Source organism: Protobothrops mucrosquamatus, unplaced genomic scaffold (genome assembly GCF_001527695.2).
Source record: "Protobothrops mucrosquamatus isolate PMUCROS unplaced genomic scaffold, P.Mucros_1.0 scaffold1, whole genome shotgun sequence".
Taxonomy (NCBI): domain Eukaryota; kingdom Metazoa; phylum Chordata; class Lepidosauria; order Squamata; family Viperidae; genus Protobothrops; species Protobothrops mucrosquamatus.
In genome coordinates this window covers 133,901-153,179 of record NW_015386388.1, presented here as the reverse complement: position 1 = coordinate 153,179, position 19,279 = coordinate 133,901, and the positions used below count along the sequence as shown (strand labels likewise).

At 40.2% G+C, this 19,279-nt stretch overlaps 1 protein-coding gene across 1 annotated transcript in view; it reads left to right on the top strand.

Moving 5' to 3' along the window:
- Positions 1–19,279, top strand: part of FMNL1 (formin like 1) — a 90,699-nt gene that overhangs the window by 51,061 nt on the left and 20,359 nt on the right. The window contains exons 5-10 of the mRNA XM_015832210.1: positions 2,421–2,504; positions 8,854–8,991; positions 11,089–11,217; positions 12,254–12,362; positions 13,698–13,774; positions 16,511–16,604. Of these exons, the coding sequence (XP_015687696.1) occupies positions 2,421–2,504; positions 8,854–8,991; positions 11,089–11,217; positions 12,254–12,362; positions 13,698–13,774; positions 16,511–16,604 (631 nt within the window). The remainder of the gene's footprint in view (positions 1–2,420; positions 2,505–8,853; positions 8,992–11,088; positions 11,218–12,253; positions 12,363–13,697; positions 13,775–16,510; positions 16,605–19,279) is intronic.

The window sequence follows — 19,279 nt, the reverse complement described above, 5'->3', positions numbered from 1 at the left end:
CCCCTTCCTCTCCTCCTCCTCCTCCTCCTCCTCCTCCTCCTCCTCCTCCCCTTCTCTTTGGCATTTGCATCACATTTATAATTCATTGTACATTACCTACATTAACCAGGTGCTACATGACTATACTGAACACCTTTCCCCTTTCATTCCAAAGTGATGCATAGTGCTAATTTGTACTATCTTTCAGTAGACTACTAAAGAAAAGGAAAAACTCTATATAATTAGAATTGCACAGATGCCTCTATAAAAGTAGGATATAAGCACATATACTGTACATACTCACACACACTTCATTGGAATGCCAAGCTATCCTTTAATACTTTGCTATGCACCATCTCAGTTTAGATTCCCCTTGTGTCTGCTATAGCTCCCATTTTCTGCATGGAAAGCTAATTTTGCGGGGGTGAGGGGGAGAAGAGAAATGAAATCCAGGATGAGAATTAGGATCTTAATGGCAGACAAGCTATTAATGACTTCCATCTGTCATAGTAGGACAGTCTTCTTCTTTTGCATTTCAAGAAGCCATCCACACAATTGTTAATTGTGTGAATAATGCCATATTTACTTTTATTATTTAGCTACTACTAATTTAAAAACAAATCCCAGAAAGAAATTGTATAATACAAAGGTTTGGAAAATAAAAACATTGTAAGGATTAATTAAGGAGAATTTTTAGATGGAGATGGAGAGAACAGGTTTTTATGGGTGCAAAATCTCAAGTTTCATCATTTTATAATTTCAGGCACTGAAACATATTTTAGTTCCCCATCTTTTTTTCTGTGCAAAGGAGAAATTCATCCTTTCAGTCTTAACATTCATAGTATAAATCAGTGTTTTTCAAACTTGGCAACTGAGTGGACTTCAGTTCCCCATGTTGGCTGAGAAATTCTGAGAATTTGAAGTCCACTCATCTTAAAATTGCAGATTTTGAAAATATTGGTATAAATAAATACTTTTAATGGAGAAAAGTATTTCGAGTAACACCAAGCATCACAGAAAATGAGGATGAAGTGGAAGTAGGATGGGATAGGCAGGAGAGAAGGCATGCCAGCATCATTGAATGCATCTTGCCCAATACTTGATTTTTTGGGAATGGGCATTGCCTGACTGAGTGATTATTCCAGAATTTTAGTGATTTATGTGAATGTAAACTTCAGTTCATGTTTGAAAAGGCCTTTGCGTCTATCCTATATATACAAATGAAGAAGAATCTTCAATTAAGTTTGTTTGATTTTAATGCTTGGCAAAGAGAATATAGGATTACAGCACAAGAAATATAACTTGCAGAACATTTGTTAAGAAAAATAAAAGAAGACACCAATGCACACAATAAAATTGCTATAAATGATCACATAGCATGTTAATCAATAGTGAAAATACTTGTTAGGACTAGTCTTTCTCAAATTTCTGTCCTTCAAATGCTGACAAAGGAATTACGGTAGTTACAATATGACACATTTGTAAATCAAAGTAGCTTTGATTTAGTAAAAAATAATAATGTGTGAACAAGCAAGTATTCTCTGGAATCTTTGGTACTTTTTGATCTTGATTGTTTTATTGCAGAGATTTCATTACTGATTAGGTAACATCTCCAGTGCTAGAAGAGAGTGGTGTTTGCTCTCTGTTTATAGATGGTAGCTTGCCCTGTCAAATTGATGGGGGTATTGTTTTCTCTTTGGTAGTTCTTTGATTAGGATGTTCTTTCTTACTTCATTGTTATCTAGTGTAAATCTCTGCTTACCTGGGCTGTTGATTGGTGAGGAGGTGTTATGGTGTTTTTGTTTCCTTTTTCTATTGCCTCTTTTGAATGGTATGTAAATATTTATCTCTATGTGCCTGTTGATGGCTGAATTGTCTAAGTGCTAAACTTCCAAGAAGTCTCTGGTAATTTTGGATTTAGCCTGGTTTAGGATGCTCAGTTTTCCAGTTGAAACTATGAGAGTGTCTGTCTATTATAATGAAATTAAGGGGTTATCTTCAAAAAGACCAGAACATCTCTTTCACTAGTCAATACACAAATAAGCAGGGATTTACACTAGATAAATAAACAAGCAATAAATAATATCCTAATCAAGGAACTACCAGCTTGGACAAACAATCAAACAGTAAGTAACAGCCTAATCAAGGAACTACCAAGGACAAACCATGTCCCTACCAAGTTATTGTATGTAAACAGAGAGCAAATCCTACTCCTTTCTAGCACTGAAGATGTTATCTAGACAAGTAACAACATATTTGCAAGAAAATAGACAAGCTCAAACAACACCTGGGACTCCACAATTCAGCTCTGAGCTATATGTACCCTACTAGAAGTGAGTGTCCTGGGGAAGTTCCAGGCAGAGGGAGAAGTAAATGAGCTCCCTTCCCCATCTTTCTTTCAAGAGAGAGTAAATTCATGTGCTGTTTTCTCTTCTCCACAGTTGGGTCCAGGAGTTCCTAAATGAAGAGAATAGAGGTCTTGATGTGTTGGTGGATTATCTCGCCTTTGCCCAGTGCTCTGTCACGTAAGTTCACTCTTGTTAACTAAAAGCAATAAGTAAGGGAAAAAGCAGAATTGTGATGAAGGTTCTGTCATAAACATAGCTTTAAAACTGGGAGTTGCTTAATCCAATTGTGCAGGGAACACAAGTCTGGGCACCAAATGATATAAGGATGCCGGTAGCTGTTTTATTTCAATAGTGTCACTTTTTAGGTAGGTTTGATATTGCTTAGAGAGACATTCCTTATTTAATTATAAATTGTTTGAAACATTACCAAGGGAATTTTGAGGTCATGTTCAGGAGAAGCCTGCTATCCTGTTTAATGGGGAAAGAGCCTAAAGACTCCTTGACCTCACAGAAATAATTCCCATGACCTTTTGAGAACTGGACATACATTGTATTTTGTCTGTATACACATATGCATGAAATTGGTATCAGACTATCCTTTTAGAAGGGAGTTCTACTAGTGAAATTTATCCAAGATTATATATTCTTTCAGCTCTTGTCACTTTCCAATGAATCAGTTGACACAAAACAAACAAACCTCAAACAAAATAGCTCAGTGATGGCGAACCTTTTAGAGACCAAGTGCCCAAAAACTGGCCCCACCCCTGCCCCGCCCCCACTCCACCCCACCCTGCCTGCCCGCAGCGCCACTCACTGCCTCCAGGGCTGGCCGCAGATCGTCCAGGCAGCCCAGCAGCACCACAGCAGCCACACCCTCTGCCCACGCCCCACAGCATCAACTGTGCGCATTGGGGCGTGAGGGAAAAATCTTGTCTACACTGCCTGGCTGCCATGTCCTTGGCTGTGCTGCTCCGCGTGGGCCACCAGGGAGGCTGCTGGTGAGGGGGTCACGGGCGGAGGCAAGACTGGGGCAACGGCATGTGTGCCCACAGAGAGGGCTCCAAGTGCCGCCTCTGGCACCCGTGCCATAGGTTTGCCACCACTGAAATAGCTTGTTAAGTTGTTGATAAGAAGAAAGGTGATAATAGCTGTTTGGGCCGAAATCATATTTAAGACAGGAAAGCAAGGTTTCCCATCACATAGATTTCTTCTTCTAGTTTTAAACATTGGAATTGCAAAGCAAGAATTGGCAAAAACATTTCCAATGTAGGTTAATATCAGTCAGTTCCAACTGTGTCAAGAAAGAATCAGCAAGAGAAATGTCAAGTTACACTTATAAGAGTGTTTGCTGTTTTTGCTGAAACTGTGCTCCCAACTGAGGATGGATGAGTCATATAGGAGCCATAAGGGTTCCCCCCTCCCACTTCCTGGTACAGGAAACTAGAGGGTGGCAAACTTGTAATTCTTCGCCTGATTTTACAAACTTCTACTTAATATCAGGAGACTTCTGCAAGGTATCAGTTCTGAAAAAGCCATTTTTTATGTTAAGGAAGAGAGAGAGAGAGAGAGAGAGAGAGAGAGAGAGAGAGAGAGAGAGAGAGAGAGTTGATTCTGCTAACAGACTAGCATTGGTCTTACTAAAATGAACCCTCTGTAAATCATTTCAAAGGAAACATAATACTTTATAAAAAAAACCCTTTTCTGTTAAATATATTTTAATCATATACAACTTTATTGAGGAGTAATTCCTCAATAAATGAAGAGATTTAAGCCATAGTGATATGAGTGGTTGCTTCTCTAACCATGACTGTCAGTCTACCACCAGTTCATTTCTTCTAGGCCAAGTATTATTTTTACTATTTATTAAGTTTTTATGCCACCCATTCCCCTATAAGGTGACTCTGGGCAGCATACGTTAAAAAAGAATAGAAAAATAATTAAAATATTATAACACACTAAAACTACACAGATTAAGATTACAGAAGGTATATTAAAACTAGAACTAAGAGATGGACAGGATGGGGGATGAGGTCTTCTTACCCTCTCAACCCTCAAGCAATGAGTAGCCTCTTCATAGCCACAGGCCAGCCAGCAAAGCCACATTTTAATATACTTCTGAAAGACCAAAAGGGTGGGGGCAATTCTCAAAGATGGGGCCACAGTGGAAAAGGCTCTTATCCTTGAACCTGCCTGCTGGAATTCCTTAGCAGATGGGATTCCTAGTGCAGGCTCCTTCTGCTGGCACGAGCTTGTCCCATCAGGGAATGACAGATCCTCAGATGCCCTGGACCCAAGCTATGTAGGGGTTTAAAGGTACAACCAAAACCTTGAATTACCGGTACATCCAGAAGCAAACTGGTAATCAATGCAGCTTATGCAGTAGTGGGGTTATATGTGCAGTCCTAAAACTCCCAGGACTGTGTGCACCACTGCATTCTGTACCAGCTGCAGCTTCCAAATATTCTTCAAGGGCAGCCCCACATAAAGTCCGCTGCAGTAATCCATCTGAGAGATGATTATGGCATAAGTGACCATGCTCAGTGCTTCATGATCCAAGTAAGGGTGTTCCTGGGGCACAGCATGAGTTGCACAAAGGCCCTTTTAGCCACAACTGTCACTTGCTCTTTGTGCAGGAGTCATGAGTAAAGGAGGACTCCCAAGTTCCTCACTGGATCTGTGTGGGGTAGTGCAATCCTATCCAGAGTTAATGATGATAAACAATTGGATCCTGAAGTCCCTTCCACCCACAGTCATTTCATCTTGCCTGGGTTAAGCTGAAGCCTGTTGTCCCCCATCCAGATCCCTAGAGCCTCCAGGCACTGAGAAAGGATGGCCACAGCATCGTTTGGATTACCAGAGGATGAAGTATGTAAAACTGTATCATGGAGATGCATACTGCTGATATCTCATCCCATAGGGTCCGATGATCTTACCAGTGGTTTCATGTAGATGTTAAAAAGGAGTGGAGAACATACCAGTGGCTTCTCACAAAGGAATGGCCATGGACTGGACCCCTTGCTCCCTATTGACATCTCTTGGGACTGGCCTTGGAGGAAGGAGCTGAACCAGTGCAATACAGTGCCACTCAGTCTCAAAGCCCATAGCTGGCCAAAAGGATACTATGGTTGATGGTGTGACCAATGGGATTTCTATCCCATAATCCAGCCTGAAACCTGACTGAAAGGGGTCCAGATAATCCGTTTCATCCAGGACCCTCTGGAGCTGCAAGGCAACCACTTTCTCCATCACCTTCCCTAGAAAGGTGAGGTGGGAAACTGGATGAAAATTGACCAAAGGACTTGGGTTCAAGGATAGTTTCTTGAGGAAGTGGTACACCAAGACCTCCTTAAATGGTGTTGGAAACACTTTCCCTTGGACTGATGTGTTAATCCCACTTGGATCCATTTGCAGGTCACCATCCTGGAGATTTTCACCAAGCAGGAGAGATATGGATCTAATAAGTGAGTAGTTGCCTTAACAGCCCCAAAGATCCTGTCCACTTCCTCAAGTCCAATAGTATCAAATCATTCCAATGGACATGCTCCACACTTGGATTCAAACTGAGAATGGATCTGAGCGGGGCCCTGTAAATGATTATCGAAGCCCACTTCTCAAGGAGGGACTTTGAACAGAGCCGCTGGCAACACTCTGAGAATGCAATAAGACTGGAGAAATAGTGATGTTTCACCATTCTTACTGCCATGAGGTAGGCTTTAATTGTGGTTGTGATCCGTATCCAGTCAGCTTCATTCTTAGTTTTCCTCCAGCAGAGCTCTATCTGTCTTTTGTCTCTTTTCAGCACCCTCAGCTCTTCAATAAACCTTGGGGACTGTGGGGCCAGGAGAGTGTGCATGGCAATGATTCTGTCCAGGTCCTCAGCTGCTTTCTGGTTCCAGGTTGCAGCCAAAGCCTCCACTGGGCCATGCAGCAGAACCACCAGGATATCCCCCAGCTCCTTCTGAAACCCATGTGGGTCCATTAATCACCGAGGGCAGACCATTCAAATAGATCTGCCTCCCTGCATGGCAGTGAGCATTGGAAAATCTCACAGCTACCAGGTGTGGTCTGGGAATAATGACAAATCCCCTACCAGATCACATTGTCACTGTTCCAACAAGAAAATCGTATCCAGAGTGACTGCTATTTATTTATTTTATTTTATTTATTAAATTTATATACCGCCCTATCTCCCTTACGGGACTCAGGGCGGTGAACAGGCGATACTAAAAACCACAATAATAAATAAATAATTTCTATGCTAAAATCAAATTAAATGACAGGCCTGTTCTAAAAACACCCCATATAAAACCCCCACTAAAACATAATCAAACTTAATCAAACTACGCCAGGCCGGCCGCACGGAATAGATGGGCCTTCAGGGCTCGGCGAAAAAGGCGCAGGTCCGCAACTGTACGTAGGTCAGGGGGTAGATCATTCCAGAGGGCAGGAGCTGCCACAGAGAAGGCTCTCCCCCTGGGGGTCGCCAGCCGGCATTGTCTGGCCGACGGCACTCTAAGGAGGCCCTCTCTGTGGGAGCGGACTGGTCGAAGGGAGGTGTTTGGTAGGAGGCGGTCTTGCAAATACCTAGGTCCATTGCCATGGAGCGCTTTAAAAGTTGCTATCCTGAGGAGGTCCTTGGATGATCTGGGGTAGGCCAATGGCCACCATGGCATCCATGAATTCTGGGCTGCCTCTGAGGCAGATTAAAAGGATGGCAGATTGAAGTCCTCCAGGACCACAAACCTGGGAAACTCCACCGTCAGCCCTGAGATGGCCTCCGGCAGCTCAAGCAGGGAGGTCGCTATGCAGCAGGGAGGCTGGTACAGAAGCAACGTCCCAACTGATCTCATGTGCCCAGCTTTAGTATGTTGTACAAAGGAAGCTTTGTTTACAAATGAAACAATTGTATATGTTCCTTTAGCATAATTTTATTCTGCTTCTGCCATTACAGGCAAAAAAATGGCCACCTGCACTTTTTTATGCCCAAAACTAAAAGCAAACTTCACTGCATATTGTAGGAAAAATAGAGGTAATCCTTGACTTACAACCACAATTGAGCTCAAAATTTCTCTTGCTAAGTGAGACTTTTGTTAAGTGAGTTTTGCCCCATTTTATGACCTTTCTTGCCACAGTTGTTAAGTGAATCATTGCAGTTGTTAAGTTAATAACCCGGTTGTTAAATGAATCTGGCTTCCCCGTTGACTTTGCTTGTCAGAAGGTCACAAAAGGGGATCACATGACCTCGGTACATGGCAAGTTTCATAAATATGATTCTGTTGCCAAGTGTCTGAATTTTGATCATGTGACCATGGGGATGCTGCAATGGTCGTAAGTGCGAAAAACGGTCATGTCACTTTTTTCAGTGCCGTTGTAACTTCGAACGGTCATTATACGAATGGTGGTAAGTTTAGGACTACCTGTAAACAGACCTCAACAATATCTAATAGAAGTGGATATGAGGTACATCAAGATCAAGGATAGATAATTAATCCCTTGCTGTACATATAGTCCTTGCCTTATGACCACAATTGGAATTAGAATTTCTGGCATAAATTGGGCAGGTCATAAAGTGAGTCATCACATGAACAACTTTATTTTAGAACCATTTATATTAAAGTTGTTAAATGAATCACATCATTAAGTGAATCACACAGTCATTAAGCAAATCCACCTTCCCCAGTTGAGTTTCTTTGATGGAAATGAAATTGACAAATGTGATTATCAAGCAATTGACCTCAAGTGACTGCAAAATGCTGCAACCAGTTATAAATGCCAGCCAGTTCCCAAGTGCCCCAGTTGTGATCACGTGACTGCAGGGATGTGTGTGATGCAGTGGTTGAAAGTGTGAAGACAGGCCTTAATCGCTTTTTCCAAAACTGTCATAACATTGAACTGTTGTTATAAGAACAGTTGTAAGTCGAGGACTACCCATAGTTCAATGACTTCTTGACAACAATATTTCATTGATTTTAAATATTAATTATGACAATAAAAAATAAAACAATTAGCAGTTTAGTAAAAAAAATAAGCGGTTAATATTATTAATCTGAAATAATGCAAATATAGGTTTGTATTTATGTGGAAGCTACCTTCCATATAAAGTATATAATGACTCCGCTTCCTAAGCCACCATTTTCCATCTTGCTCCATTTATTCCACCTATAATAACATTGTGCCCTAATCCAGCTAGTGGACCTCAGGAACCTAGTTAAAAAGAGAGAGAGAGAGAATCCTGGAAGCTGGAAGCCTGTATACACCAAAGTAAAATACACAAAGACAGTTTGCTCAGCACCTTGGATAGCAGCCCCAGCTCTGACGCTGCCAAAGCAAAAATGGAGCCTAAGCCATGTTTATTTCAGCAACTGAGTTATGAATCTTTACAGGGAGGAGAATTTATTGAAATGTATAGAATGGTAATGCCCTGAAAAACAGTTCTCCTTTCTCCTTCCATTTCACTGCCAGAGCCTCAATAAACCCCACCCACTCACCTGTTGACGCACATTTGTGTTTGTCTGTGTGGCTCCAGGTATGATATGGACAGCACTGACAATGGGAGCCCTGGGTCGGACAAGGGAAAGGCCCTGGACAGATCTGTAGAGGACCTCAGCAGAAGCAATTGCTCTCCCACACAGGGTTCCATCAAAGCAAGGCACTTGACTGTCAGGTAACCAAATGAAATTCGGGTAGGTTTTCTTAAACAACTTTCCCACTACTCAGATGAAGCACATGGGACAGAAAGACAGGAAGTCCCGTTTTATATTTTTCCTGCACAACAAACTGCTCTAGAAAATAAAATACAAAAATTATAGAAAAGCCAGCAAGTTAAGGGCAGTGGCCCCCAACCGTTTGGGCACCAGGGACCGGTTCTGTGGAGAAAGGTTTTTCCGCAGACCAGAGCGGGTGTGGTTTTGCATGGTGCCTGCATCCCATGGATGGGCCTTGGCTTGTTTGCACAGACTGGTTTCTGGCATGCTGCAGACCGGTGCCAGTCCGTGGACCGGGAGTTGGGGACCCCTTGTCTTAGGGTTTGGCACATGTTAAAAAGCCTTTGCTATAAAGTATCATTTGCTATAATATAAGCAGTGTGGAAATCAGAGGCCATTTCAGTTAGTATAAGCCCCAAATTCTTATTCTTTTAGATCATGCCAGAATGATGCCAAATGAAAGAATTGTATGACAGAGGATGGCAGGCTGGTTAGGTGTAGGTTGTTTATTTACTTGTTTATGTATATACAAGTATATGTATAGGGTGAATCTCAGAACCTTCATCTAAAATGATCAGAAATATTTTGGATTTAAGATAGCTCCAAGTTTAAATGGAACAATGAGATTAATTGCTCATTAAAATGAGCTCACTAGGGAGCAGTATGAGGAAATGCTCCACAGATTGTTTCCTGTTTTTCGACTTCTGTAGACCAACTTAACAACTCATACTAAAAGCTCTGATCCCACCAGATTTCTTAAAATGTCTTTAAAGTTAACAAAAAAAATTTTTCAAGAGATTACTCATTTTTCAATTTCTAGTTTAGAAATTAAAAGTTTACTTGCAGTGCAAAAAACACAGTATGCACTGTTCTTTCCCCAGAAGAAAATGACTACAAAGGAGCCAGGTTATAGTTGGAGAGTTTTTAAACATTTTCTTACATGCTAGGGTTACTATATTAAGTAAACCAATCTAAAATAATAGTATAGAACCATAATCTAGTTTCCAAGTTTTTTCACATCTATGATCACCTCAAAGGTAGTGCTTTCAATGACAAATCTGAGAAGATGGGGGCTTTTCCATGTTAACTGCTAACTTTCTAACAAACTTGCAAAATCAGTCTTTCTTCTCCCCTTCTTTCTCTCATCTCTGTCCTAACTCCTTTTCTTTCTTCTTATTCTAACCCCACACTTCTTTTGCATGCTTCCATTGGGGAAATGCCTCATGGTAGGTACCCAGATATTGTCTTCCTGGATAGGGAGAATATAGTTGATGGGATATAGTACATGTGTAGTTTGGGTTCATCAACTCTGGAGAGATTCAACACTATGATCCATTGAATCATAGTTTGAAAAGGAAGCCCACATGTATGTTTTTTCTCTTTCTCTTTCATTTTTGATAGGCATTGAGGCATTAACCAATATGTGACCTAGCATCTTGGAGGAGTGCACCAAAGACCCCTTCCATGCTTTGTTAATGTGATTTCTTATGCAACATTAGAAGCCTTTCTCTCTACTTAACATTTCAGAAGTGAAGTGAAAACCAATATACCCTTCCTTCAAGATTGGAGGGGCTGGGCCTTGTGATTCAATGGGCTAAATGATTTAACTGATTCCAGTTTTTCTTAGGCTAATCAGCCTTTTTGTTACATAAGATCCTAATCCTGAATAGGAGGGTGTTGACTTTGGAAAACAACTGACTTAACTGACCCAAGGTGGATTCCCACTCCTGCAGGCAATTCCCCCCCCCAATCTTGGGATATACAAAGCCACACAATTTAGAGAAGAAAATATTCCTGCCCATAACATAGAGAAAATCCCAAAGAGTAGAAGCAGACTTGCATTGGAAAAATGGGTAATAATGGGCTCTTTTTGCTGGATTTACCTAAAAAATGCTAAAGGGATGTCAAGGTTGTTTTGCAAGTGACCCTCCCTGTAACTCCAAAACTGTCACTTTCCCACCATGCTTGGGAAGGGGGGAGGGACAGGGAGGCATCCACCTGAAGCATCCTATTTTTCCCTCCTGTCCTGCAGGGTTGCACTCTTCCACTTCCTTCAGGTGTTGCCACTTGAACCAGCAGATCCAAACATTCTTTCAACAAGTCCACCCCAGCATCCCCTCCTCCAGCGCCCTTGGCACCGAGCAGGACTGTAAGCCCAGGCCACCTGTCAACTCTTACTCACCCCGGTGAGCTTCTCCCAGACTTCATCAGAACCCCCTCCCCCACATATGCAGCCAGAGGCTGTAGGAGTGGCTGGGGCAAGGCCACGCTCGCCCTTCTTTCACCTTTGTGTTCATGCACAGGCACTCCAGATACTGAACACTGGGAGTCTTGAGGGCTGGAAGTTTGCTATTTTAAACATCCAAAATGAGGCAATCCATCCCTAAAAGTTCAGTCACTGGAATTATTTTGGAAAATCTGGGATATTTGCATGCTTAGATTTTCATTGTTTTCATAGTCATCCCAAGGGGTTTTGGTTGATTTGTTTTGGCTTTATTTTTAATTTTTTTTGTTGCTACTGTCATAAAGCTTAGGAAATTGGCTGAGATGTACAGAGATTGTGGAAAGGGAATGTTGAACGTCAAATGAGCCTGAAGTTTTACAAAAATAATATAAAGTTTCATCTGGCTTGTCTTCAGTCATGACATCTAGAAACCTTTTGTAAGGCTGAAGCCAAAGCCACCAGTTTTTTAGAATCTGAAGAACTGATACCAGCATCCATCCTCTGTATTGTCCTTCAACCATATCCATGTGAAAGACTTTGTGTGATATTTTTTCCTATAGTTGTTAGCCCCATTCTTGAGATTCTTTTCCATGCCTAATCATATGGAAGCAGCAATGCCCTGGAAACTGGACTGGACATCTTCATAGGTGATAACATCCTGTAGGCTGGAATTTCTCACCTTGTTGCCTTCCAGATATGTTGGACTTTAACTTCTATAATGTCCAGCCAGTCACATCTAGAAATTAGAGGGACTAAAGTGCAACACAGCTGCAGAACAACAGATTGGATAAAATTATTCCTGGATGCTATTTATACTGGAAATTTAGGAAAATTTAAACTACTAACCTGCTACTAATACTGACTCCTGCTGGTCCCCTTCAAATTCTTCTCATATGCTATTCTTTATACTTTTGGACTATTGTACGAGATTGACACCCACTGTCATTGAGCTGTTTCTCCCCCCTCTCTTCCCCATTTTAAATTTATTTCTACCCCAGACTCAATCCGGCACACAGCAGGAAGGCACTACGGAACTCACGTCTCGTCAGCCAGAAGGATGATGTTCATGTCTGCATCATGTGTCTCCGTGCTATTATGAATTATCAGGTAATTGAGGAAGAGGATAAGAAGGGTGAAGGTTTCCATGTGTAGAAAATAGATATACAACATTGGGAAGGGATTTTGAAACTTGCCTAGATTTTAGAATTGATGTGTGAAGTGATGTATATTCATGATATCGGGGAGAGGCAAGGAGGAAAAAACCCCCAGAAAATCTGTACCATACAAAATAATCCATCCCCAATATTTCCAGATAGGGCTGGAAAGGTTCCCATTTGAAGAGCTAATCTGAATAAACCAATGTTCAATATTGGACAGTTTTCTAAAATGACCCATAAATCAGACGTAGGTGTAGGAATAATATGGCTATATGCATTCTCAGAAAAATCCTAATGTTTTAATGTTAGAATTCCAGATTTCATTGTCTTGCAGTTTTCTGAGAACATGGAGTGTAAGCACTCTAGTGCTTTCCAAAATTGTTGGACTCTGTTATCCGTAATTATTAAATGGCCTGCTTGCATGGGGCTTTTAGTCATCAACATATAAGAGGAATTTGGTTTTGACCACAGTAAGCAAATTGGGAAGAGAGAATTCAATAGCCCTTAAACAACAAGCCCTTGCTTGTTGCAAACCAATGTTAGATTTGATGAACCACTCTTTTATTTATTTGTTTGTTTAAAACATTTATGCAACTGCTCGTTTTATATCAAATTGGGTACTCACAATCAAAAATTAAAACAACATAAACACCATATTAAAATTATTAAAAGCAAACATATTATAAATTTAAACACTGGAATTTTCCGTACAGTACAGACAGATTTGCACAACCTGTTTGCAATGAATTCTAATAGGTAGGTAGGTATGCCTAGGAAATTATTTTACATGATAATTTTGCACTATTATTTTTGAAAGGAAGATGTTGCCCAGTAGTGTTACTCCCATCAGACATGGTTGTGGGAATTGGTGGAATGCTGTGAGTTTATATATCCCAATATTTGAGAAATAATCAAATGTTTGAAGAGCTCAGGTGTCTTAAGGAGTAGTATGGCTTTTAAAACTTTTATATGTTATTGTTAAATGACATCACACAAACAATTTGGTTAAATTATGAAAGTGTACGTGTGTGTGTGTGAGAGAAAGATTTTAAAACTCTCTATGCAAAGAAAAGTTAGGTTCATAATTATCACTTGAAAATGGGTAACCAGCATTTTGGCTTGCCACAACCAATCATGTCCATATGGCCTCAGTTTATTTTAAAAAATATACTCTTTGAGTCTCTTTGTAACCAAAGAGCCATGCCTGTGTTTGTTTCCATTTTCAGTCATCTAGATTCACTTCAACTGCTAATTTTGGCTGCTAATTGTCTCACTTCTCCCTTAGTCTGGATTCAGTCTTGTGATGACCCATCCAGCCTGTGTAAATGAGATCACACTCAGTCTCAACAATAAGAATCCCAGGTAGGAATTCTTTATAGTTATCCTTCTCAGTCTGAATGGTTGTGTTAGCCAATTGCTATCTAGGTCAGTATCAGAGATGAATTCATATATCATTTCTGCATTAAACACTACTTTTATTTTAAGATATGGTATAACAATGAACATTTCTTAGAATACATTATTTTTAAATATATCTTCTAATAATGTACATTCTGTGTGCACTTTGGCACGTATTTTGAGCTGAGAATGGAAGCGTCACATCCAAAGGGCTTCAATTGGCATAGATGTTTGAGAGGCATGGAGCAGGTTACTTCACTTCACAGTGCTGATTGCAATACAAACCAAACAAAATCCACAAGCATCCTGACTTGTTCTCAGTATTCATTTAGTTTTATGGAGTGAGTTACTAAAACTCAGGACTGGTTAAATCTCATAGTATTCTGACTAATAATAATAACACTCTGAGTTCATATTAGGGCAAAGAGTACAATATTGGTATACTAGTGGTAAAGGACATGGAATACACCTCCGTTCAACAGAGTGATTCAAATATTGCATGAAATCATAATGTAGTTTGGCTGTCTTTGCCTTAATGTGTTATGTAAATCTAATCTAATCTAATCTATCTATCTATCTATCTATCTATCTATCTATCTATCTATCTATCTATCTATCTATCTATCTATCTATCTATCTACAGTATCTATCTGTTTTAATTTGCAAATAATGGATTAATTTGCTGTATATGATTTCAGCTACATGTGTATTATTCAGAAATATATGGTTAAACACTCATAGCTTAAAATTACAATCTTTAATTTACTAATTTAAACAAATATATCATATCTATCTATCTATCTATCATCATCATCATCTATCGGGCTTCTACAGCTGCTCATCTACTATAGCATAATTGGGTCTGTCATAATAATAATATAGCACAACTGGGTCTGTCATAATAATAACACTCCCCTCAAAAATTCTTGGCATTATTGAGGGCCATGTTGTACTTGCCCTCTGAACTAAAGAAATTCAGCCAGTTGTGTTTAGACTCAGATCACTCAATTCAGTCTAAATTTTTCTTACCTTCACAGCAATGGTTCACATGCAGGGATCCAACATATAGCTTCATCCCCAACTAGAAGGCATACCTTGCTCAGTGACTTTGTCCATCTCTTTGCTATGATTCCTAGTCCTTACATAGAGGTAATCCTTACTTAACAATCACAACTGGGACTGGCAACGCCGATACTAAACAACACAGTTATTAAGGCAGAAATCATAGCTTGCAATGTCACTGCTGGCTTCTCCATTGACTTTGCTTGTAAAAAGCTGGCTGTGCAGTTCACATTGCAATCATGTGATTGTGGGATGCTTTGATGGTTGTAAATGCACACCAATTGAGAAAGGCCTGAATGATGATCATGCAACCATGGGGACACTACTATGGTTATAAATTTGAGGGCCAGTTCTGAAGTCATTGTTTCAGTAGCATTGTAATTTTGAACAGTCACTAAACAGGGCAGTTGTTAACCGAGGGCTACTGATATATATGTAATATCCATCAGAATAGGGAATTGTGGTCTGCAAAAATAGTGTTAGACTGCATCTCTCAGCAATCTTCGCTACTGGCCATGTTGAGAGTGGTTGCTGGGAGATAAAGTTTAACATTATGTGATTTATGAGTTTTCCCAGCTTTCATATATCCTTCAGTCCTTTATCTATTTTCCAGCCACCAGGTGTTGGAAGAGTGGAGCATTGCTTTCCAAGAATATCTAGCTGCCCTTGCTTGGGAAGCAAGATACTGGATTAAATGATGCTGTAATCCAAATAGAAGAGGGTAATTCTTACATTCCTGTACAGGCTTAAATTAATTATAGATAGATCTATTCTAGGAAAATTAAATAGTTTAGTTTATGCATATGACAAAAAATAGAACTTCTGCAGCATCTATGCAGTAAACATTATTTAGCTTCCCATGTTACATCTGTTTAAAACTAAGGTTCCAAGGAGCAATACTTTCCCATGAATATTTGGTTGCAGTTTTCTTTTTGATTGCTTTATCCAAAACAAGTCCACATATTTCTTTAAGCCAATGTTTATTTTAACCACAGATTATTGAATAAGCTACACATGTAGGTTAAATCACTAAATCATGGTTTACAATCCATATTACAATCCCTATTCACATAACATGTCAAGTCACAAAGAAGCCAACCGCATTATGGAATAGTGCAATGCAATTTCCTACTTATACTATATGAGCAGCAGCTCTTAAGGTATCAAGTGTGTATAGAAATAGTACCTCTAAAGTTCTCTCGTTGCCCCTAAGTTCTAATTGCAATTTTGGAACTTAGTTGTCCTTCATCCTACTACTGTCTTCCCCTGTGTGCTATTACATTTAGTTAACTTTGTCCTTGATATAAACATAAATATGTCCATCTATGTAATCACAGTTGAGAAGCAAAAATTATGTCTAAATTCAAATAAACCAATAAGAAGACCCAAACTAGCAGATCAAGAAGACTTGACCTAGCAGAACTTTCTGCTGCTGGAAGACAGCCATGAAGCTTACCACCTTGGTTAATTTCTTTCTCTTTTTTTCTCCATCATCTACCATCTGTTTGTTGCTTTGGGGACTTTGCCTCCAGTCATTGACCTCTGTTGGCCTCACTCTCTTCCACCTGTTCCATTCTTAGACCCCAGTTTCTTTGGACAAATGTAAAACCTTTGCTCTCATTCTCTTCCATATTGCAGAACTAAAGCTCTTGTCCTTGAGCTGTTGGCTGCTGTTTGCTTGGTCCGAGGAGGTCATGATATTATTCTGGCTGCCTTTGACAACTTCAAAGAGGTTTGTGAGCTCTACCTTCTTGTTTTGTCATTGGTACTTAGCTAAAGTGATGTTCACCAATTTGGAGCTTTAATATAAAATAATTATATATTTTTAAAAGGTTCTAGGTGTACAACTAGCTAAAGTTAAATATTAAATTCTAGATATAACGGTCTTATAAAAACTCCTCTCCTAGATGGCAGTGTATATATTCATTTCCTTCAAAATGCCTCAAATCAATGTTGCTATTTCTCAACTTTTTTTTCTATTGAGTGGACCCCTTCTCAAAATATCTGATCAGGACTGGTGCCAAAATATGCTCTAGAAGATCACATGTTAATTGGCTGCATTACTTAATGTTCTCTTTCCAAAAAAAGCTCCAATGAAAATTATTCAATTTTGCTATTAGTTTGTTTGATTGGTATGTTTCATTGCTACCTCGTGCAAAGTTGCAGCAGGATAGCCCACCCACAGAATGAGTATTTCCAGGACAGTTACTATGTGGAATAATATAACCTGAACTTCTGTAAAAGCAGATCAATAATTATTTGTTTTCAAAAGAAACTCTTCAGCTGTAAGAGTGTAACACACTTTCAGATTTAAATCAGTGTGAGCAGAAGGGGAAGTGCAGGTACTTTGAAATGGGATAAATGTGAGGCCACACCCAGCCCCATATATTTTATCCTGGATCCCTTTGTTGTTAATTGCCTGAACATTATTCAGCCCTTGCCCAGATAAACTGAGTACTAAGAATTGAAGAATGAAAGCAAAGGTTTTGTTGAAATATTTGCTGAAATATTTTTTTCAATGGCTCTTAAAAATGAAAGCAGAAGCAAATACAAGGGGATATGTCCTCTCACCTTAATGTGGTATGTACATATGAATAGCGAAAATGGATGTAGTATCTATATACATGGTTTAAAAAATAATTTTGTATTTAGTACTGTTCCTTTTAAAATGCAAATTGAATCACTTTGGAGGCAGAGTGGGAATTAATGTCACAGCAAGTCTCTCTGCTTTGCCACCCAGAAAAAAAAAATATTTGAAGCTTGTGATTGCATTAGGAGGAAATCACCCATTTTTACTTAACTTGGTTTTTAAGATACTCCATGGGAATCCCTGGAGATGTTGCAAAAGCTTCTGGAAATGGAATACACTAAACAAACAAACAAATAAATACATTTAGGCAAGGAAGAACCAAATGTACAGATGGTACCTTGCTCAATAGTAGTAACTGCGAGAGGGATCTTGGAGTCCTAGTGGACAATCACTTAAATATGAGCCAGCAGTGTGCTGCAGCTGCCAAAAAAGCCAACACCATGCTAGGCTGCATTAACAGAGGGATAGAATCAAGACCACGTGAAGTATTAATATCACTTTATGATGCCTTCATAAGGCCACACATGGAATACTGCATTCAGTTTTGGTCACCATGATGTAAAAATGATGTTGAGACTCGAGAAAGAATACAGAGAAGAGCAACAAAGATGATTAGGGGACCGGAGGCTAAAATATATAAAGAATGGTTGCTGGAATTGGGTATGTCTAGCTTAATAAAGAGAAGGACTAGGGGTGACAGGATAGCAGAGCTCCAATATCTCAGGTGTTGCCACAAAGAAGAGGGAGTCAAGCTATTCTCCAAAGTACCTGAAGGCAAGACAAGAAGCAAAAGATGGAAACTAACCAAAGAGAGAAGCAACCTGGAACTAAGGAGAAATTTTCTGACAGTCAGAACAATTAATCAGTGGAACAACCTGCCTCCAGAAGTTGTTAATGCTCCAACACTGGAAGTTTTTAAGAAGAGACTGGACTGCTATTTGTCTGAAATGGTATAGGGCAGTGGTGGCGAACCTATGGCACGTGTGCCAGAGGCGGCACTCGGAGCCCTCTCTGTGGGCACATGTGCTGTTGCCCCAGCCTTGCCTCCCCTTGCGACCCCCTCCTCACCAACAGGCCCCCTGGAGGAGAGTCGCCCCTGAGTGTGGCCCACGTGGAGCAGCACAGCCAAGGACATGGCAGCCAGGCAGCGTAGACAAGACTCTGCCCTCACACCCCATCGTGCACAGTTGATGCTGCGGGGTACGGGCAGAGGGTGTGGCCACCATGGCATTGCTGGGCTGCTTGGGCGATCTGCGGCAGGCCCTGGAGGCAGTGAGTGGCCCTGCGGGCAGGCCGGGTGGAGGCAGGGCAGGGGTGGAGCGGGGGCAAGGCCAGTTTTTGGGCACTCGGTCTCTAAAATGTTCGCCATCACTGGTATAGGGTTTCCTGCCTGAGCAGAGGTTGGACTACATGACTTCCAAAGTCCCTTCCAATTCTATTAGTTTTATTATTATTATCATTATCATTATTATTATTATTATTATTATTATTATTATTATTATTATTATTATTATTATTATTATAGATAGATAGACAGACAGACAGACAGACAGACAGACAGACAGACAGACAGACAGACAGACAGAAGGGAAAGTTGGGTCTTTGGTCTTCATGCTGCTTTCTGTAAACTGATCCATGGATATCTGACAAGAGACCACTTAAATTACCCAGGATGGCAGGCAGTAGAACAGTTGGTTTGCACTAAAGCCTTTAGGAGGGAGGAATTCCAGTTACTGAATAGAAAGATGCAAACTGATCCTATTCCTAACATGGCTGAATACTCAACATTTAATAATAATAATAATAATAATTTAATG